The following is a 23765-nucleotide window of genomic DNA, read 5'->3' on the forward strand; positions in this document are numbered from 1 at the left end:
TCGTTACCCATAATTTAGTGACATCCTACAAATTATCTGTTAAACCGAGAACTTTTAACAAATACACAATTAACCTTTAAAAAAAATGCCGAAAAGATTTTGACAGCAGCTTTAATTGTGTTGTAATCGTGTTCGTTTTAGGATACATTTTCTTTTATGGAAAGTAAATGCTTTTATTTCCAAAAGTAAAAGTAAAACATTTATTCTGAATTTCTTTGTTAGAAGAGATTGTTTCTTAAAAATTTTTTACTTGTATAGTTTTGCTGAAATAAGAAAGAAAAGCAAACAAAAAGGAAATTTGCATCTTACGACTAAAAAGTGAAAGTGCGGAGAGTATTCTGAAAGAAAAGGTCAAACAAGATTTTCACGGTATTTTAAGATAATTCATTTTACTCTTAGAACTTAATCGGCTAAACAGGATTGGTCATGCCGAAAGAAAAATGACGTGGAAATTCCTTCGTGAAATGCCTTGAAAACTAGTGCCTCTATTGTTTACGATGGCAGAGGCAATTAAAGCAGTCGAAAGCTACGTGTGATCGTAGAAAATGAACCGTTAATAAATTCGTGCTGCGCCAGTAGGCGGGCAAATTGACTGCCGATAGCGCGCGCGCGAGCTGTGTCCCACGCGGTTGCTTGTACATTAATTAAACAATCAATATTTATTAAGTTTATTATTGGACACGATCGCGCGAGCTCGGGCATTAATTCGATTGTACGTCCGGCGCGGCGAGATCACGCGTATTTCGTTTAATAGACGCCGTATTGTTCATAACGATGCAATAAATATGGACGCGGGTAAATGAAGACGATAAATTATCGAACGCCCCCGCTGTCAGCACCGGGTGTCTCCCGCGTTTGCCTCGCTAGCCTTTCTACTTGACTCCATCAAGTTTATTTCAGATGCTAGAATAAAATTTTTCCTCGAAGGATACAAATTTTGTTGACAGTTGTAAACTATTAGTTGAAATGTAATAATTACGATGTGCCGGTGTCTTGTGAAATTAAGGTAATTTACAGAATCTAGAGATATATGTATAGGAGAATAAATTGACCTTATTTCTTAAGGTAATCTCTATTTGCATATTCAGGACACAAAGCGTTGACTATAACATTTTAAATAATCATTCAACAATTTTCTGCCGTTGGCAAGGATTGTTTTCATGAAAATTACGAAATATAATTGATGAAAGGGGCGCGATGGAATTGAGACTTTCCGCGCAATACCGGAAGTAACAATTTAACTACTGGACGAGCCATTTAAACGTGGTTTCAACCCCTCGATACAATCTACGGTTCTCAACCCCAGCCGTGCTTCCGCCTTTCCTTCCTCGCCACTTATTATAATCAATTAGCGCCACGTTATCTACCAGCACGCGATTGTACAGATTGTCGATACGTATACACTGGCTGTCGAGGGGTGCAACCCTCGTAGTTTTTTATACACACCATACATTCGCGGGGGTGGGCCTGCAACAGGCTGATGAGTAGCAAGATCTTTCTAGGATCCCTCTTTTTACTTGTCTTCCTCTTAAATGTGATGTATATCAGCATGCTTGTTGCCACATGTAAGTTTCTTCAGATTACATTGAACATCATGTCACTCGTTCGACATAAATGATCTAATCTTCAATCATCTACAATAAATAGTAACGTCATTTATACCAGATGATATTGGACTATTCTCGATGGCAGTTTACCCAAAATCGTACAAAGAACGAGGATTACCACTTAGCACATAAATTACTCTCAGATATTTCTGGATAATATTATATTCACATGGGATCCCAGAGTAGTTTCTATCAATGGAGGATTAATGATATCAGGGGATGATATTGTAAGGAAGGCCAGCCTCTCCCTTCTCCCCCGAGGATAACGCAACGATGGACGGATTAAATTGCGAGAAATATGAGACGTTAGCGTTTATCTTAAGCATGGAGTTGTATGAGTCAGCTGACACACGGGAATGCAGCCTCTACAACTTACGATATGTAAGATTCGTCGCTAGTAGGTCTCGTTTACTCGTGGTAAGGGTGTATGCACCGGCAAACAGGAAAGAATGCGTATAAAGGAGCAGGAGAGAAAGAGAGAGAGAGAGATAAAAAGAGCGACGAGAGCAGCGCCTATCGCTCTTTCCGCGCCTTTCCTCGAAGATCTTTTACGCTTCTGCAGAAACCCGATAGCCCTGTCAGCCATTAAGCCAGAGTCGTGCCCGGTGAAAGGTTGGTATGGAGGGCGAAGGGCGAGAACAGAGTCGGTAACAATCGGGGAAGAAAGAGAGAGAGAGAGAGAGAGAGAGAGAGAGAGAGAGAGAGAGAGAGAGAAGTTCTCTCCTCGCCGGCGCGTGGAGGAAGGGAGGTGGCAAAGTACAGAGGGGTTCCGAAAAAGGGAGAAAAAGGCGCACCTCTGTGTGTGCTCTTCTACGTAGAACCTCGCGATCGTCATCTCGGTAAGGATATAACGCGAGTGCGTTAACGTCGACACAGGTATTGCCGCGTAACCGTTAAAAAGATGGGCGCGATTTTTCCCTCGGATATTATCGAGCGATTTTTGAGTCGACGATCTCCGTGCTTTCGTAAATCCGCAATTATAATAGTTTCTCGAAAGTTAACGTAAAATAATAGTAAAATGAATATAAACTTCATATTTGAAAGTAGAAAAAATTATTTGACGACTTAAACTGTCCAAGTAGTTTATTTAATGATTCATTCCAACCCGTGTCGACCATCCGGATTGTTGTCCTGTTCAAAGAAAAAATATATATGTTAATTAGTCAAAATTATTTATATTCATATTTAAAATTCATTATTATAATTTATGGAAATAAGCATCGAAATCAACCTAACAATGTCGCAAGATTCCGACGCTCGTGTGATTCCGCCGAATTTGAAGCGATGAAGAGTAAATTTTTAAGAGAATAATCTCTGTGGAATCGAGGAAAACGAATTCTTAACTTTGTCACGCGCAATACGGAAAAAATGAGGCTACGGCAAAAACACTATAGCGGTCCAACGACTGCAACGTTGGCCGTTTAACCGAGAGAAACGGTCAATGAGACGATTCTATTGCCAGGTAATTGTCATTTCGTAGAGGAACAGTGGCCGCGTCTAGACACCGGTAATTGTGGCGAAAGGACAGAAGACGATACGCGCAGGTAAACGTCACCGTTATATCCTTACCGAGACGATCATCTCCGGGGCAGCCGGAGTCTGCGGTCGTCGAAGGGGGCGAGACGTCGGAATAATTAAATTCATTACGGCCGCCCAATTCCGATCGTCGTAGAAGCAGCGCCAAAACTCATAATTAATTTGATCGTTCGGCCGAGCAAGTTTCGCTAACAAAGAAGCGACGAATAGAAAAAAAGTAAGTAAAAAGAGTAAAAAGAAAGATTGACATAAATATTCAGGATGGGAAGCGCGTATCCTCGTGGGAAAAGACGCGTGCATGTTCTCTCATTGTCAGTCAAGGGAACTTTATTGTCTATATATTATAATCGACGTATGTATCTCTATTACGCCAATTTACTTGAAGAAACGGACTTATTCGCGAATGTAATGGAAACTTGAATGTAGGTTAACATTAATGGATTTGCGATGTATTAATCTCACGGAGGATGCAATTTTCTCCGTTCTAATTTTTATTCCCAACGTTTCGGAGCGGAACTGTCTTAACAACGGGCCTAATTACACGTGATACACATTGGTATTCTTCAGTAACAGAGTGTAACAGATTAAAATAGACTTTTCAAGAAATGTAATCTTGACTCAATGATGATAAAGCGTTCGCCGAGTAACACTATCGCTCTCGCGATCTGCAATTATTCCCAAAGGTTGAAAGAGATTGAGACCTTACTGTAAAAGATTATCAACGTTATTTGACCATCAAAAATTCGTATCCGCTTTTATCTCACGAGGAGTCGCGTCGAGCTCGATCAATTGGGGAGTGATTCTGAAAAACGACACTATTTTCTGCAACATTGTTTTTAGAGAACATGTCGACGCGAGCAACGATCGGCATTAGATTATTAAGGAGAAACTTCTGCGGGAGTTTGATAAGCCATGGGGTATTTCACACTCGGGCAAATCTTGTATCGTACGGGGCGTTAATGTAGCGTTATTTAACTTGGTTAGATGGTCTCCCCCTGACTGGACGGTCGCCCGCCTCGCGAAGAACCCCTGGAAAAATCCGGGGGTGCTCGTCGTCCCGTGAAAACACCGCGGGGGCAGTGACACGCATAAAATAGCCAGCTATTTCCGCTTATGGCACGTCAGGTGGTAAGTGATCACGCGTTGAAAGTTGCTCGTCGTCTGTTTATATTATATTTAGACAGGGGTTCGTGTGGAATTTGTATACTGTCTAAAAGTCAGTCAGTGAACTATCACTGAAAACAGTGAATATCCACTGATTCGCAGTTATAGAGGAAAGTCCTCTATTATGAGATAGGTTTCTAATATGAGACAGCAGGTTTTCAACGCCCAAATTCAATCACAAATCTTTTTTCGCAACGATTACACAATCTAACGATGAATTTCCACTAAACAGATTTCGCTCCAAGAGCAATAAATTCATGGTAGACTCAACTAATTAGAGGACTATCTTCAAGTATATTACTTAATAATTCCTATAAGTTTTCAGTGATGATGCACTGATTGACTTTTAGAGAGTAATTTTGATGAATTCAGATTGACGCTGTAAGCACACGTACATGTATAATTATCTCTATTTATCTATAATGTACATTTATGCTTCGAATATTAGATAAAATAGCTTTTTAATATGGCTAAGGTAATTTTTTTCGCGGACATAATTTTACGTGAAAATATAATGCGTCCAACGCGACGTAAATTTACTGTCTGGGGAGTGCGGCGATCGGTGCCACTTTAAGGACGTCGATAAATTCTCATTCTCACGGAAGATGAATATCGATTCGGTAGGTAGCACGTGCCAAAAGGCAATATCTGACGAATATGTTAAGGAAGTCGCATACATCGGGGTCAGTACAGCGTGAAAATAGAATGTAAAGTGCTCGCAGGCCTCCCCGCGTGTGCTGATCGGCCGCGGGGCGGCCTTAGGCGCAATAGGGCGGTTTCCACAGGGGTTCGGTTTGACGTGTATGACGTGCCGGCCACGTGACCGGCCTGCCAAGTCGACAATCACTGCCCCGCACTACGCAGGATGAATCTTAAGTATGAGATATTCAAATCGCGACGTTGCCTTCTTGCTCCTTTTCCCGGAAAACTGACCAAGTGTTCGCTGTTCTAATGATCGACAATGATTTCACGATTATCGTATAACGTTTAAATAAAATAACGTTAATAGGATCGAATGTGAGGTAACGTGAAACATTGTAACCATATTCTAGAAAGAAAACTGCAATTTCCGGCGTGCTTAGTAATATCTGCCACCCCAATCTTTAGCGATTGAAAATTCTATTGTCCGGTTCTTTGCCTTCAGAAACGAGATCTAGAAATCAAATTTCGTCCAATACGCGGGAAAGCCACTCGCAAGAGAGTGACCGGGAGTGGTCAGCATGCAGGTCTACCGCACCATACATCACTGCCAGTCGAGCGGCAAAGGGTGCTAGTGCGAAATGGTGTCGAGGTATCGTCGCGGAACTTTCCCTCCCTGGTAACTCTCCTTTATATGCATAGTTTCATTTCCTTATCGGAAATTTACGGCGAGCACAGTGAAGGCGAAACGATTTCTTGCCCACATCGCGCGCGCCGTTATTTCTACAAGGTCGCTAATCACGATTCGTTTTTATACTTGCCATCAAAATTGTCGTTCAATTTGACTCGTGAGACTTTCTCAAATTGATTCCTCTGAAGCTGATAGCATTTAGGTTCTTTTTCTCTCGGTCGCCTGCTCTTTCTTAAATGCAAACGTCTTTTTTGACCTAACTCAGAGTTGTAAAATTCTTAAAATATTGAACCTCTTCGAATCTTTATTGTTCAAGTCGATGCCGAAGCATTCTATCTATCTGCATCCGAGGAACGGCTGCGTTTGATCGGGTAGCACGTGCCGAAGGGTCCGCACATTGCCTCCGTCTAACGGTATGGCCGCGTTGATGATGACGAGCGATGACGGCGGTGGCCTAACTGTTATCCGGTCGACTGTTTACCGATCCCCGCATCTGCCGCGCGATCGGCTATTTCGTTTTCATCGCGCTGCAACCGCGGTTAATGGTGCCATGCGTCCGAGCTTCTTCCGCTTACCTGGTCCTTAATTTGGGGTTTCGCCGATACAAGCTCCGGGCAACAATGATCATCGAATTTCGTCGATCAATAGCTCCGGGCCCACGCTCGCCGCGGCACCGAAAACAGACGGAATAAATTAGGTTCCATTCGCCGGCGGAATCCGTAATACCCATTCGGGGATTCGTTGCGCGCGTGATGTTGGCGATTTTCTCACGTAGCTCGCATGGTCGATTGGAAAACGGATCACCGTGATAGGATGACAAGGTCAATTTTAAAGTATCATTTTAACGAAAGTTCTATAACCGTTTAGCTAGACGAAATGAAAATTATGGTAAAAATTAGAGTCCCTCTAATCAGAGTCTGGCCAACAGGTCAGTTTCCGCAAGATGATGCGAGAGAGACAGAAATATTATTCCCTCTCGCATCATTTTGCCGAAACTGCCTGTTGATCAGACTGATTAAAGGGACTGCAGTAAGAATGGAAAGAAAAGAAAAGAAATCCAATTTCAATACGCGTAGAAACATAATCGCGTGAAGAAGATTAGCCCGCGTTCAAGAGTCCCTTCGAGTACGCAAGTTTTGTCTGGTACCCGTACATCTTGTCGCGCCTCGCTCGGGACGCATATGTGCGCGTGCGTAAAAAAAAGACACGGGAGCAAAGGGGGAGGAAGAGAGGAGGATGGCCACGTGCCTCCGGTAGCACGCGACCAACCTAACGGTTTTAGACTCACCCCACACACGCCGCGCTCGGAACCAGTCCACCCCTTCTCTCGTCACCCTTGCCGAGCCGCCGGGCAATGTCGGTTCAAAACACGCCAGACGAAACACTGTTATTCTATTGGCCCTGGTATCTATCCCCCTATGGTGCCCTCCCCTTTGATACGCTTCTCTCCGTCATCTACACTCTCGTCGCGCTAACTGCCGCGATTTTCGGCACCAACATCCGGGGACAATACTTATGCGACTCGTACAGTTCCCCCGCTAGGAATCCCGGCGGAGCCTTGTGTGATTTTTACACGCGAGTCTTGCCCGTGAAAATATCTTTCGAGCAATATGCCGCGTAGTTTCTTTTACGATCATCTCTTATTTTTTCACCATCTACGAGATTTTAGAATATTTCATGCAATCGGGAGGGCAAGATTAGTTTGTCATATACTTGGCGCTGTTCCGCTCTTTATAAAGACTTTCCATATCATAATACGTCATCTCGAGCCATTTTTTTCCTTACATGAAACAGTCGTAAAGCCTCGCAGTGTTAGAATGCTCAAGGTAGCCATGTAGAAACCGATCGGATCCGATGTGTTATGTCGGATATTTCCTCGCGGTAGTCTCGGGTCCCGCGCTGAATGAAAACCAAGGCCCGGCCAAGCATAATCGAATGACGTAAGGCCCTAATAAAATCGTAAGTCGGTTGACAGGCGGTGCATATACCTCGGGAATAATACCCGGGGGAATTCCTCCCCCGTAACCGGGGCCGGGCTGCATTGTCGTCGCCTTACGTAAGAATGGCGACGAAGAAACGACGCGGAAGGCAGATGCTGCTTAGACATTCGGTCGCGTTGCTACACAGCCGAGAAAGAAGAACGGTTGGGAGGAGAGGAACCCGGCTCTAATGCGATCTGCCATCTTAGAGGGGTGTGCGCGTCTTGCTGAGACGCGAGTAAATCGAGGAAAAGGGACTCTATAACGATGAGAAACGTCTTGCCGTCCTTGTCCCGTTGAATGAAAATGACATGCACAAGTAATTGCGATACTTGCCATTTCAAGCCAGGAAAAGTTAGTACGACATTAAATAATATCAAAGTATTGAGGTAGCAAATTGACAAGTTACAGAACAACTGGCAGGTATTAGATTAGTACATAAACGTCTCAAACTACAATACCGAGGAAGATTTTTAATTATATTGAAGCAAGGAAGCGCTGCATATTAATTAAACCTGGAATCTTGCTTAATGCTGGACACTGATCTGCTTTCAATAGATTTTATTTAATTTGTTAATCGGAAGATAAATTCCACATTTTTAATTGATCCAAGAGAAACAACAGGACAAACTTGGCATTAGTGCGTAAAAGTTCACGTCAGCTTGACTCTGGCAGCAATTCATTCTACGAATCGTGATTCCGATATGCCGTAAATTAATTCTTGAGAAATGGTAGCATAATCACTCGCCGTCACGAACATTGAAACAATCGGTTATGCGAGAGTTCCTAGATTCGTGAAAACAATGCGCTGGTGAAAAAGCTGATGATTTTTAGAGTTAAGAAACGTCGCTTCTACGAAAGAACATTCTCTTTTAGAATATTTGATAAAAGTAATCGGTTGCAATTAAAAATTGGGATCATAATCGAATTTGTATGATTTCATTACGTCAGCGGCCTCGAAAGAATTGTGAAAAGCTGCGAAGAGAGTTGATCAATTATAAGACCACCAAAGAACAAGAAGAAACAATGCAAAGAAGCAAAAGGGTTGAGAATCGAGTAAATCGCCGATGAGGCCGAGGTGATCGCGAATTCGCGGGTGGATCGGTAATGTATAAGAGAGGGCGAGGGGGATTTTACGGGGAGAGAATGCGGGACGCAACCGCGAAATCGGACCGAGCCGTGAAAATAACGATTTCTCTTTTGTGACGCGTTCCGTGTACGTTAAAGCGAGAAGGGCCGGCTTCAGTAGGAGGGATTCATCATCGGGCCCGCGTGACTCGCCGATATTTTTCCCGGTACGCGTCTCGAGAATCGATATTTTATGTAGATCGCGCGGAAAGAGCAGCACGCCCTCGTCGTCGGTGGCTATTCTCGCCCTGGCGAACAAAAACACTTTGAATCAGAGAGCGAGCGGTAGAACGAGAGAGAAGGAATATAGGAGAAAAATGGACGAAGAGAATCTCTGCAAGGGAGGACGAACAGAGAAGGAGAGACTGCCGCTTAGGAAGGGATTCTGGTTGCACGGTACTGTGGCCAGAATTCATCCAGAAAATGGAACTTTTTCATAGCGATTCCTCGCTCGCAGGCGGAGAAAGCGTCTGTCGCTATTCATCGGCCAAGTCCGCCAATTTAGATGGGAATGTACACGCTACTGTTCGGTGAAATCGAAACATGATGATGGAATTGATGGATTCATGTTGCTCGATGCTCTAATATCTGACTTGTGATTAACGATTGCGTTTCGAGTTCATTGGTTAAATATGTATTAAGAATTTACTGTGCATAATTCGCAGAAAAATTTATGTAATTAAATTAATCTAGAGGCGAGGCTTTGATTCAGGCTTGTCAGCGAAAGATAGTAAAATTTGTTATCAATTATCAATAACAAATGTTGTAATTACAATTACATTAATTAGTAATCGTGTTAAGAATCGTGCCAAATGGATTGAAACTTTGTGAAGGTTTTGATTTTACCGAGTGCTACTGGAGCAACTTTACACGTTCGGACGTTGATTTCAACGAATTAGTTCTGGGAAACTTTGTTCCGATGAATGCAATATTCATGAGAGGCGGAATATAATTCAGACATTGGTTTGTATGGATATCAGAGAACACTGCCTACATTGTTCTACTTCGTATTGTGTGTTGCTTGTTATTATTATTCAGATTAGCTAGGAAATGTTCGTGTTAAAACACGTAATAGTGCGAAAGACATGTTCTGGAAGAAATTATCTTCATTAGAGTGTGTACTCGCAACGTTTAATTTAGCGAACAAATGCGATGTTTGCATTTCCTTAATTAAATCTCCGGTTAAGATTTAGGAAATTTCTTATTCTTTCATACCTTTTCATAACATTTTCATAACATTAAAAATCGTCATAAAAAAGATCATTTTTAAAATCATACACATTTTTCACAAATGTATCTGAACACGAAAAATATTATATTTAAATTAATAATAAAGCAGTGTTGCCCAAATAAATTCTCTAATCTGCTTTCCCGGTTTGGAAAATTCTGACTCAATGACTGGGAGATCGTGACGATTAATTTCTTCATCCTCTTTCCATCAGATTAACAGCGGTAAGTTTTGCCAAAAACCGCGCAATTCTCGGTAGCCTTGAGGTAACGCTATTGTGCGTCGTTTTATCACCTGACGGGCGTGACGGACTCGCGTACGTCGGCGAGCACCTCTGATCCTGGAGCCCGCTCGCGCCCGGCTCGTCAGCCACGTAGTTTTCGCCGTGGGTCACGCGAGGAGTAGTCGCTCTCTTGAGGGGCGAAGGCGAAGGTCGCCGCCGTGGCCTAGCGTCTCCTCGACCTCTCGTAGGAGCGGGACGTACAACACGAGGGCTGCGTCCACAGCTGCGCACCTCCCCAGCGACGCCTGCGACTCTCGGCGACGGTGTTTTCGACTCGCGTCCGTGCGAGTGTGCGTGGGTGATGGATAGACGGTTACCATGTCACTCGTGCAAAGCGCTAAACGGACTTGAATGGCTCGAAATTGCATGGGCGACTGCATTGTGACTGCGTCGACGGCACAATGGACGGCCGTGTGATGAGCGCGCGAGTATGCGTGCGCCGGTGTGTATGCAGATGCGGCACAAAGAGATGTCGAGGATCCATCGGGAGATAACGATCTTCCAGATGAGCGACATTCCTTCGTGCAGCTCGATATCGAATCGACGCCGGCTCTAGATCGGCGGGTGGATCGGCGCGGCGAACGGCCGCTCCTTTCATCCGACTGTAGGGTCGCAGGTGTGAATTTGCTGGTAGTTTGGAACTAATAGCGAAGTCGTTATACTTTATTTCTTCACGGGAAGAATGACATCAAAGATATTTGCGGGAAAAATAGGAAAGGATAGAATTGATACCGAGAACAGCATTGTCTTCAACGTCTATACACTACCTCTTTTCGAAATTACCGTAATTTTCAAAATCCTTTTGTACGGAATGTATCTTTGGTACCTGAAGCTCTATCTCTTCCTGGTGCAACTGACGGTGCGCGCAACTTTACGAAGGTACGTTAAAAATCCGTTAGCGTTCACATCCACGTCTCGCTCTTCGTCTTTCTCTTTCTGGGATACGAACGACGTGTCTACCCTAAACAAAATCTATTCGCTGGTTTTTTAAACTATCGCCCGTGATTCGCCGAGAGCGGAGCGTCAGTTATTCGTGTACTAGCTGGAAAAAAAATGGGGAAAAACCGTCGCTTCCTGTCGCATTTACCTCCCCTTTCATCTTCTTCTGTCTCTGGGTACGTGCGCGCTTGTGTGCGATTTTGCACGCGTGTATGTTACAAAGAAGTAAAGCCAATCGGCGGGGTAGTTTCATCCGCGAATCACTCGCTCTGCCTCCGTTATCAAAGACGTCGCACCTGGTACATAATAGGGCACCGTCATCTTTAATGCGTCGCTCACCGTAACGTACAAAGGAGGGCAAGGGTAAAATCAAAACCGGCAGAAATCGCCCCAAAAATCTTGGACCCCTTCTTCTATCTCCCCACTCTCAGCGCCGTCTTTTTCCCGTTTGCGCAGAGTCCCGTAGAGGGGCCCGTAGATTCTCACGGAAAAAAAGCGTAATTTTCGACGAAAAAAGGGAGGGACGATGCAAATTTGTGGGTAAAAAAGGAAAGCCGTGTGTGAATCGCCGTATGTACCTGCCGCAACATCTTGCGCGTTGGAAAGGACGGTGAAGCGCGGGGAGTAACGCGCGATCGGAGGAAGAAGGGCCCGGGATTCACCCGGGTGGGGTAGAACGTGCCGAACGAGGCGAAATTTTCGGGAATCCGGCACCAATGCCGTGCGTGCGCGCTAGTTTCCTGGAGGTATTCTACCTGACCTGTTGCGTCTTTTTTCCTCCCTTTTTTTTACGATTTCGGGGGAATCCTCCTGTCAGGTAACGCAGATGGAGAAGCAAAAATCGGGTCGGGGCCCCCGAGAAGCGGAGCCGCGCTCTCGCAGTATATTCACAGGATTTTGAATTCCTTCTCTACGTTCCTATAACGATCGTTCCCGGCCCCGGTAGCACCTCGGCGGAGGCTCCGGTCCCCCCACCTGCGCCCGCGGCAGAGCGTTTTTACAACGCTCTCGCGAGCGTTTATCTCCATTTTCGGTTTCTCTCCTCGGCTTTTATCCCGGAATCGGGAGTCGATGGGAAAGCACGAGAGGAGCGGTACCAAATGGCTAAGCGACTTCTACTTTTTGGCATCGCTGACCCTCGTCCCCCCTCGACATTGCCTTTCCGCGGTTTTCGACTTTTCCCACAAGAATGCGAGGGAATAGCTTCTTCCCTTGTCTTTAGTCGCGGCTGATTGCTCGCTTCAGTTTACGTGTTTTTACGTTTACCTCGTAAACACGCGAGAGATAGTTAAGAGATCCGACGTAAGAAATGTGTAGATAATATTGTTGAACCGGCGGTGAGGACGTTAAGTATCGTTGATAAACCTTCTTTATCTAATTTATCACAATACAAATATAATTGTATATTTTACAAATTGTACAAATGGAAACATAATTTTTACCATGTTTCATAACAAGATGACGGATAAATTTTTTATACGAATATAACTGCGTTTATATAATCTGTTAAATATTGCATAAATTGAAAAATGTTTCTAAAACATTTCTTGTTTCTCCCCAATTCGGCAATGTCTATAAAAATATTTTCTTTCCAATATATTTGCACTATAACTATATTTAAAACATATTTAACACAACTTGTACAAACTGTTCTGCAACCAGTTCATGTGCAGAAAGTGTGCATGAAACGAAATCTTAGTTTCTTAGAAGTTGATCGGTCCCGATACGCGGAGCCTGCGACAGCAGCCCCGAATGCGACATACGTCGAGTGCTATAAATCCCCTTTCAAAATAGTCTATCGGCGTATCGAAATAATTATTAAAAATCGGGCTAGCCAATCGCAGTGCGTAAGCGCGTGTTCTCCGAATCAACGAATCGGTTCCATGCCATTATCCGACAACCCCAGCGCGAGCGAGACGAAGGAGGCTCTCGGTAAAGGGGTGGCGAGGGAGACAGCAGTCATAAGATACGATGATGGATGCTCGCGAAGGGTTGTTGCTATCGAAGTAGGGAGAGAGGGCACGGCGAAAGGGCAAAAGGGTTCTCTTCGACCAATCGGCCTGACGTAACTGATGCGTCCGACCAATCGTGGGGCCCAGCAGGGCCATGTGTAGTAGTGGGGAAGGTTGGTGCGCCCTTAGGGGCACGGTTTCGTTGCGTCACTCTGACATTCGCTCCGTATCAGTTTGTCGACGAAGACCGACGCTGCCGCGGTGGCTTTCAGGATTCGCGCGGGATCTTCGACGAACTCGCGGCCTCTTCGACGCCACTGTTTCGACGAGACTCGCGGGGTCAATTAAGGTCCGCATTAATATTAATGAGGTGTTAACGAGCGATAATTAAACTCAAACCGCGTCGGCTTAAACTTAACTATTTCCGCATTTGATCGCTGGGTGATACCGCGCGGAGAAAGGTGAAACGTCGGTGCGTTTTTCTTCGGATCGGAGTGCACAGCTTTTTCCGTCCCATGTCTTCCGTAGCGCGATGGGATCGCGCCGATCGATAGGTCGCCGCAGGATCGCCGTGCGCGATCCTTTTCACTTTCGCGTGAGAAATCGATCACCGTGCTGGACCTCGGGAAGCGTCCCAATGTAGGGACGACGAACGGAACAGACGAAGCTATGATGGTCTTCCTGGAAGAATCCAGGATGATCTTCGCGGACATGCGTCTTCATGCCACCAGCACGCCGTCCAGCACTCCCACGAGATACCATCATCATCGGAAATATAGAGCGCAGAACAACAACGATTGTACGGCAGCTGTCGCAATTTTCTTTTCTGACAAACTTGATAATAAGCTTGATTCAAAGTCTAAAAATATGAATTTTATGCTTATATCTGAGGGTTTTGCAACACGTTACATATGTTACAACGTTACGTTACGTCTTGAGTGCGTAATGAAAGTGAAAATGTCATTGATTTGTCTTTAAAGGTTTGTCAAACATAAAGAACTTGAATCGAACACTTAAATGGAGATTTTTGTTGCAGACGCAGATTTGCACGGCGACGTTGATGGTCCTGAACTTAGCGGAGATGACAGGAGTATTGCAAGTGACATCCAAGATGCCACCGAAGCACATCTTGATAATGACTCCATGGACTCGGACAGGGAAGCTCTTAATCTGGTAAATAAATTTTCATTTCCTTTCATCTGTATTCGCGATTATAGTTGTTGAAATTAAGTCACTTCGCTATCTTTTATGAAAATTTTTTCTATCTGTGTTTAATTTAATTTAATTTATGTAATTTTATTTAATTTTATATAAATTACGTGAAACAGATATTATTCGATACTTGAAAACATTTATAATTACAAGACAAAAAGATATTAAATCTTTGTCATGTATCATCACGCGTTAATAATTATCGGGTAAGGCATGGAGAGTGCTGAAAAGAGGCGCGGCCTTTACAATTAGTGCCGCGAGCAAAATATACGAGTATAATTCAAATAATTTGCACGGCATCTTGCGTGCACGAAGCTGCAGATGCTTGTATAACACGCGCGAAATTAGTTGCTCTTCTTGGTCTTCGTGTGTCAACGAATCTATTAACATCGACGATATAATACATGTTCTCAAAATTAATAACGAAAGACAAACATTTTTACTGTCTCACCAATAGATTTTTATTGCCGCCATTGAAAAATATAGAAACAACGTATTATTGCTTCTTCTGCTCGTTTATCTAATCTGACAAGAAAACATTACAAATGTTATCAGATGTAATATTTTTATGGACGAATGTCAAAAGAATAGTTTTATCTTAACAAATTAACTCGTGTGTAGAGATAATTATTTAAATTATGTAAATTATATCAAATATTTTTCCTATGAATGAAAAGGTCCTTTTGTATTCATAAAAATCAAATAATTAATAAAATAATTCTTTTATTTACCCATATTTATTTTTGGAGAAAGTGCATGTAACGTTTTTAAGATCTTTTTCGATTAATCAGTCTTGTATTTTGTTTAAGCTGTTTTTATTAATAATTAAATGTGTCTTCGTTATTTAACTCGTCAATAACGTTTACAAAAGATGATTTTCTTCAATAACTTAACTTCAATGGTATTTTCTCTACTTATTTTGACGAAAGCGTGCTTTGTCATGTCATCCATTGTTATCTGTTGCCTGTGTGCGTCGCTTAAATGTATCAACAACGTTACCAATCCCATTTGCGAGCGTAATATCCAGCGTGCTTTCTTTCGAGAGGAACGTTCACGAACACGGCACGACCGTGTCTTCGATTTTTTCCGTACAGGACGCTCTTGACGGGCGTAAAAAGCGCTCGCGATCAATATTTGACAAATAAATAAAGGAAGCCACTAGCGAGATGGACGACAAGAAGGGACGACGTAGGGAGAGTAGGTTTTATAAAACACAAAAGCGCAGGATGGACCGTAGTGACCAATATCCTGACCTGGCCGAGTGTAAACACGGCTTTGTTCGACGGCGAATTTACTCTGTAATATTAGGGAGGGTGGCCCTCCTCGCGCGGCCCGGCTGATTCTTCGTGTCCCCGGTCCCACGTTACAGCGTGAAATGTCGTAGCCCGCATTTGGGGGAATCAAAGATTGTCACTTGATAATATCAAACGATAAACTAATCAGTCTAGCTAGAGGGCTAAAAGTTTTCGGCATAGCGCTTTAATGATCATAGTGACCCATGATATTGAACTCCTATAATTGAAAGACATCTTCTCGGACAGTGGAATATAATTCTTGAAATACGGTATCGGACAAAATTGTATCGCCTTTCGATTGTTTGCGCATAACTAGTTTTTAAGTGCACGAGTGAAAATCATGTACACCAATGCCTACTAATGCCCAGCGGGCATTACTTTATCTTATTGTTTTATTTTATCTTGTTTTATCTTATTTCATCTTATTTTATCTTTATAATGCCCCAGCAAGGCCTAATGTCCAAACTAATACCCCAAAAATGCTCAGCGATTTATCCCTCGGGATGTCCCTGTTATCAAGTGTCTACTGTAAAATTTTGTGCTTGTTCGATGCATTTCGGCGAAAGTTATGCTCAGAAAACCTAAAAGTGATGCAATTTTGATTACGGCACTGTATACCGAATACACAATTATTACAACTTCTGTTGTTTGAACTAAATTTAAGCTAGATTTATCAACACGAAAATCGAACGTAATGTAAATTCGACGGCACTTTTCAGGTCACGGATGTCTCGCAACGCAACAGCAGCAGCGGTACCAGCGGCAGCGCGTCCTCGCCGAGTTCCGGAATCAGCAGCCAGCTCACGGGCAGTCACCAGCAGCAACACACGTCCGGCCAACAAAATAATAGCAACTCGCAGGCCGCGCTGGCGACTCAATTGCTCGGCCAGCAATTGCTGATGCACGGTGCATTAGGGACCCAGGATATCCAAGCGATCGCCTCGACGCTGCAGCAACATCAACTGCAATCACTGCAACAGCAGCTACAGCAATTCGCCATGTTTCAGGCCACTCCGGCGGCGGGACAGATTCCTTCGTTCTTCTTACAAAATCAGGTGAGTGCATGAATAATCGCAAATGTCTCATTGAAAGAGCTAAGACCGGAGAGTTAATTAAAAATAATATTTACGATCTCCACGTGTTCTATCGACGCTACCTGCCGAATTGTGTTTGTCTGTTTAAATCACATGTTATATTTCGTACCGTTGCGATTCCGTCGGAGGGATCGAAGCCGATCGGCGCGGATCGCCAAAGCAGCGTTCGGCCGTACTATCTGATCAGGACGCGGATCGGGCGAGAGCGAACGTCTTATTCTTCGCGTACAGCATCTTCGCGATTCGACGTCAAGATAGCCGTCCGGCAACGGCACAAAGGGAATCGGGGTGCTACCTTCTCGTTTAGGCTTGCCCTCGCCGATGCAAATGCACGCGAACAACGCCAACTTGCAACTGCATCACGACTGAATTTCGCGCTCCATTACGTCGCATTAAAGTCTCTTTAAAGGACCAGCCGTCGAAATAATCCCGGCGTGTTTTCTGATGGAAGTTGCGGTGCCTGATTATTTAGTCCCATTCTTATATTGTCTCGATGACGGCAAGAAGTAAAATGCAACGTAGTTTATCGCAAAAATGTTAGTTAACAAATCTCGGTAAGATCGATTGCGTAAAAGTGAAAAAGATATCACCGAGAATATCTGAATTTTAAAATACATCTGATAGCGCTATAGTCAGTAATAGCATAGCGACGCGAAAGACGCACACAAAACGGACGATGATTGAAGACATCCCCGGAAAAAGCGTACAAAGAGATTTCCCGATTTTCCTCGATAAATATCACGTTTCGGGCACGGTTTTAAAACCCGCGCTTGACGATCGCCGAAAAAGAAGCGACATATTTATCAGTCGTCTCGCGCGGCACGTATTTCCGCGATGAAAGAAGCTGTACCACGATTTTCTCACTATTTGTTCGTCGGATCTTTCGGATCGAACAGAAGGTGGAGGAATCGATCCACGATATCCGGGGATACGTTGAAAAACGATCCCGCTTCCTGGATGCGCTCTCCCCCTCCCCCCCTCCTTCTCATCCGTGCGGCCCTACTCGCGAGCGATCTGAATGGACCGGGCTTTGCATTTACGGGAAAAAAAAAGTCTATAGAATCCGTCACGACGTGCGCGTGCAACTATAGTCTCCGGGAAAAATCAACAAAACGACTTCGAGCTTTAGCACGCTTAATGGGCAGCCGTATTCGCCTCTGTATTATATATTTATTGTGCATGCACACGTACACGCGCGTATTTGCGCGTAGGGCCCTACTAGATATTCCCCGTCTTTATCGGAAGGTACCGCGCGATGCTACAAGGTGGGCTTAGGGTCCTTCGGCACCTTGCCCCGGGGTGCCTTTTGTTACCTCACACGTGGCCAGGATGTTTCCTCTTTTCATCGCGCTCCTTCTCCTTCTAAGCTACAGGAGGATTGTCCTCATCTGTTCTTCTTTCCTCTTTTCGCGCGGGGCGTTTTAAGACAGGCACACGACCTTCTTCACTCGGGAAATCGCTTCGCCGAGTACAACCTGCCCCTTTCAACCCCTTCGCGGGCGGTTGCGCCACGCGTGTGCGCCACGTGAGGACTTTTGTGGCTTATCTGCCGCAACAAAGGTTTATTTCTCCATTCAGAGACTTAATCATTTCGAAGCAATTCTTTTCGCTCTTTGAATAATTGTGAAACATTTCAGAGAGGTTCGATACAGTATAACAATGCTTTTGTTGTTTCAACGGAATCTTTTGAGCAGGTTGAAATCAGAAAAATAAAATGTACAGTATAGATTCACGCACATACAAATCACAAAATACTTTTGTACATTTGCATTTATCAATTAAGTTTTGTCAGATAAAAATCAACGCATGCACCGACTCTTTTATCAGTTGTTACTATCCAGTAGGAAAACACTTGCGTTATCTAGCGTTTCTGTAAATCTTTCGAAATCGGTGCTGTCTCTTAATCATGAAAAGATCAGTCCTGCTTGAATGTCTTTAAGTTGTAGACGATAACCTGTCGCGGTTGATCCCGCACGTGGCTCGACTCGAGGCGTTTCCGTAGGGTGTCTTCGCGGCCACAATGCGTATAAACTAGCTGCTCGTATGCCAGCGACACGCGACCAACCCCGAACCCTTTCCGATCCGGGACACCCGTGCCCGTGACGCGAACCCTTCATTCTCGTAATCGAGCATCGCGCCTAAGGAATAGATGGAAATAATCGATCGGACAGATTTAACCCTTGGAATCATATTTTTCGTACCTGTACGCGCACGAGCTCGACACGTGCCGCGCGTTCCCCAAAAATATATTCAGACATTTATCTTCGAGAGACTAACGAGCGCAAAATTACAGGTGACTGTATATAATTATATTTTTTAAATCGTAATACTCGTTTATGGAAACTTTATATTTAGATTCACCGAGGAACGATAAATCGATTATAAAGTTCCGTTTTGAAAGTACATTTTAAAAACGTCGCGAAAGCGAATTTTTATCACGAGTAGAGATGAAGCGCAGATGACCATTATGTCGATTTTTACCAATGGTCGTCGACGTCTTGCAGGGGCTGTTGCAGAGCGGTGGCTACCCGACAAGACCGAGTCATCCGCGCTCACAGTCCATGCAGGTACGATTTAGGACAGAGTTGTATCCAGATAGATTGTTGATTGCGAAATTTATTCGCGGATGAAAGCATGAAAATTGTTTTGTAATAATTGAGATGGAAATTCCCTTTTGAAAGTGATATATTACATCCGGAACACGTCTAAACGTCTCGATACAACTTTTAATTTGCATGTTTAAAGATCTTTATTACTGCGGCCGATTGTGATTATTTTATATAATTATATTCATCATCTCATACGTGTGTATTTTTAATAATTTAGAATTCATAAAAAAAACTAAAATTATTAGGTGCAAGCGGCAGCGCAGTTACTACAGAAACAGCAGGCTCTTCAGAGTAGCGGTAATTTAGTGGGGCGAAGTTTGGCGCAGAGATCATCACCACCACCTAGCACACCACCGGCAGTAAAACCGACAAGATTAGAACCTTCGCCGGAGGAAACAACGGACCTCGAAGAGCTAGAACAATTCGCCAAAACGTTCAAACAAAGACGGATCAAGCTTGGTTTTACTCAAGGAGACGTCGGACTCGCCATGGGCAAACTTTATGGCAACGATTTTTCACAAACTACGATTTCTAGGTAAAAATACATTCTTTGTTTAAACTGTGATTAAATAAACGTAATTCTTAAACGGCGCCAACGTTATGAAAATGATAAGTAAAAAAAATGTCATAGAAATCTAAAAATTTAAAAGATATCTTGAGATTACTAAGTTTTTATTTACATTTTTAGATTTTTGATAGTATACATTGCTTGACTTATTCTTCTTATACAAAAATTCTTCTTTTTATAAAAAAAATGTGATATAAAACAAAAACAGTTGATTTATGTCATTTTTAATGCAATCAAATAACACCCACTGACCTTAAGTCAAACAAATTCGATGATTCTGCATTGCAGGTTCGAGGCACTGAATCTTTCCTTCAAAAACATGTGCAAACTGAAACCACTGTTACAAAAGTGGCTGGAGGATGCCGATAATTCAATGAACAATCCTAACTCTCTATCGAATCCACTTACGACACCGGAAGCGATTGGCAGGCGGCGGAAGAAGAGAACGTCAATAGAGACCAGCGTGAGAGTAGCCCTTGAAAAAGCTTTTATCCAAAACCCAAAGCCCACGTCCGAGGAGATAACTATACTGGCAGACAGCCTCTCGATGGAGAAAGAAGTAGTTCGTGTGTGGTTTTGTAACAGGTAGATGTTACAATTGTTAAGATCAATATAATTACGAAAATATTTATGTACGTTTTTCCTTTTTTCTTGATTACGACGAATAGAATTGCGCATTTTGTATTAATTTTGAATCTCTTCAAGCAACATACAATCATGTTTCAGGCGGCAGAAAGAAAAGAGGATCAATCCGCCAACGGCTGCGATAGGCAGCCCAACGATGACGTCGTCTGCACCTTCGGTGTTCGCATCCCTCGCTAATTCCATTTCTGGCAGTCCTCTAGCACTCACGACACATTCTTCCAACGCGGGCCACTCGCATCCTCATGCAGCACCTATACCTCTCGCTTTAGTAACTTCGTCAGGCGGCAATTATCATCCTTTGAACAACAAGTCCCACGAGTGACACCAGCAAGTGACCCATCAAGGGGACACTCTCTATCATCAACATCATCAGCAATCGCACCAACAACAGCAGCACCATCATCAGCAACAAGCACGACGCTTGTGCAATCTACCGGAATTCTATCATTAGCTGATGATATGATTTCTTGACGCTATCAATCGAGGTAACGTTCAGAGTATTGGATCTCGATGATCCATAAATGAACCTTCATATTCTTTATTTATCTGCGTTGAGTTAATTTATCCATTCTTGACTTCCCCTTCAATTCCAGTTAATATTTTAATGTTTTGACTGTGAAAAGAAAATCAAGAATAAATAAGTTAACGCGGTATCTAACAACCAGCATCTTTGATGACGGTATCAAATGAAATTTGATAGTAACGCATAAGAAATGAGGAACTCATAAAGAAATCACAAAGAAAATCCAAAAGTAATCAATTTTATAGATAACTAATTGAAGAGTGATTGAACGAGAGAGTGTAGATGAAATTGTATATTATGAATGGGACAAATCTAAATCCGTGTTGATCATTAAATCATCCGCAGTTGTTATATACATTTAAAGGGTATACGAAGACACGCTGCGTATTTCTAACTATGAATATTAATGTGCACTTTTAAGTATACGGACAACTAATAACTAATTCGGTTGAATCCATTAGTGTGCGCTAGTGCACATTGAAGACTGTTGTATAAAAATTGATATAAAGATGTAAACATAAACGGTTGAAACCTACAAACTGTTCCGCATAAGTTATTGCATACTTTTAATATGCCATACGATGCACAATTCATTATTCGAATGCGTATGTGTTTATTATGTTCATGCACTGAAATAAATAATATATAACTTTTAATTTGTCGTAATGTAAATTAATATATCCAACCGCGCACAAATTTGTTGTAGGACCTTTTTTATCAGTACATGAAACAATTGTGAGAGATTATTATTGTTAGGATAATTTTTTTTAACGAAATAGATTTAATTCTTTGTAATTTTCTATGATTCAGAAAGCGTATAAAATGAAACACGTTGAAATATATCGTTTCTCTTTCTTATTTGAAAACTACTCAATGATGAACAAAAATTGAATTTATTTGTATCCGACTTCAATGCTTGTAGATCATATACATATTGTCAATAATAGGAAAACTTTGATGATTTTTAATTGCAATAATCGGTGTTCATAAAAATACGTCAAACTATATTCTTCACGTATTTATATGCGTATCCTTTCTTATAAATACAGAATATTTTATACAATTACATTTACAGGATTATTTGCGATATATTTCAATTATGCTTCAAAAAGTGATAATCAACGACTTTTAATTATCGGCTGCCTAATTTGCAAAGATTAGTCATTCACCAGAAAATCCTTATTCATTATATTTGAAAGTTTTAATCAATTTGATTGCAGCATTACGACGAAGGAGTTATCGATTACTATAACTCTAATAAAAGCTATCTATAGATGATATGTAGTTTTTCAAAAACGACCTACATTGGCTAATGTTTTTATTTAAAAAACAAACGACGTTTCGGTCCCGGATTTGGACTCTTCAATTAATCTGCACACGTACATAACATTAAATATTTCTTTAAAAATATAACGTAAATAATTACAGTGAAAGTAAATTGCAAATCTATACCTTTTCACACAATTGTTATTGATCTCATATCGTTCGTTTGGCCAATATCGTTATGTTAATAAGCTGTGTACAAGCAAGAGAGTCATTACACTTTACGTTGTTACGAATTAATAAATGTCAAGAGTGAATTAAGATACATAAGAATAAATAGGAATAAATATGAAATAAATAAATAAATACACTTACATATTGGTCAAAAAATGATTGCACTCCTTGGTTGAAGAGTGCAGAGTCAATTGAAGTTGCATTGTTAATTGTACGACACGAATAAAAATATCGAGAGATGTGTGGTAGACGAGATGTCGGATCGAACTGGCGAGTGACAAATATAGTTGTCATGCGACATGTGTTGGACGAGAGAGATCAGATTGAACTGTCGGGTATTGAAATAAATAAGACGAAAGAGAATGTCGTTTGTTTTTTAAATACAAACATTGACCAGTGTAGGTCGTTTTTTTAAAAACTACATATCATTGTTTATATTACTGGCGACGTTAAATCTATTTGTGGACTATCTATAGATGTTTAAACAATTCAGGTCGCAATAAATCAGAAAAAGGACTTTACTCGTTTTCTTTATTATTAATACTTTTTGAAGATGACTTTACTCGATGCCGCCGTTGCTTTCCCGCGACAAACAGAGTTGTGGCGTTTCAATGATAAAATAGCGAGACCCGACAATACAATTGTACATACACATATATATATATATATATATATATATATATTTATACGTAGGCGTGTCTGTCATCGTATCGTACATATCTGTGTCACAGGGCTGTATATATTATACGATTTAAGGCCATCGAATGTTACCGAGGATGCGACGCAAGATGTTCGCGCGTGGTACCGATCTCTCGCGCGTGTAGCAATGTTGTACGCGCATTCTTGATGAGAAGATTTTCGACAGTCATGAGTGGTTAATTAGCAGTAGTTAATAATACTGTAGATAAGCGGTACCTAGGTAATACGTAATGTAAATATGATTGCATACTAAATGGAGAGTTATAGATATATAAGCGTGCGTACACTCGTACATCGAGATAAATGCAGTGGAGAGATTCGGACGCTTTACGTTACATTATTTTCGTGAAGGTACACAGCAGGATACGTCACGTATTTTTTTAACGCGAGTGCATTAATATATTTCAATATATATATATATTAATATATATATTTTGTTGTACATACTCTCTTTCGGTACGTTAGATAGAACTCTTC

At 42.2% G+C, this 23765-nt stretch overlaps 1 protein-coding gene across 3 annotated transcripts in view; it reads left to right on the plus strand.

The window, feature by feature from the left end:
* Positions 1-22709, plus strand: part of LOC105568141 (POU domain protein 2-like) — a 122089-nt gene extending 99380 nt beyond the window's left edge. For 2 of the 3 annotated variants that reach the window (XM_012023558.1, XM_012023559.1), the window contains 6 exons: positions 14183-14319; positions 16373-16708; positions 19252-19314; positions 19602-19891; positions 20213-20509; positions 20651-22709. In XM_012023558.1, the coding sequence (XP_011878948.1) occupies positions 14183-14319; positions 16373-16708; positions 19252-19314; positions 19602-19891; positions 20213-20509; positions 20651-20891 (1364 nt within the window). In that variant the 3' untranslated portion in view covers positions 20892-22709. The remainder of the gene's footprint in view (positions 1-14182; positions 14320-16372; positions 16709-19251; positions 19315-19601; positions 19892-20212; positions 20510-20650) is intronic. The other variant, XM_012023560.1, reaches the window with a different exon arrangement.
* Positions 22710-23765: the final 1056 nt, after the last annotated feature.

This window comes from Vollenhovia emeryi, unplaced genomic scaffold, assembly GCF_000949405.1.
Source record: "Vollenhovia emeryi isolate VEMERY1.0 unplaced genomic scaffold, V.emery_V1.0 DF939131.1, whole genome shotgun sequence".
In the NCBI taxonomy this organism is placed as follows: Eukaryota; Metazoa; Arthropoda; class Insecta; order Hymenoptera; family Formicidae; genus Vollenhovia; species Vollenhovia emeryi.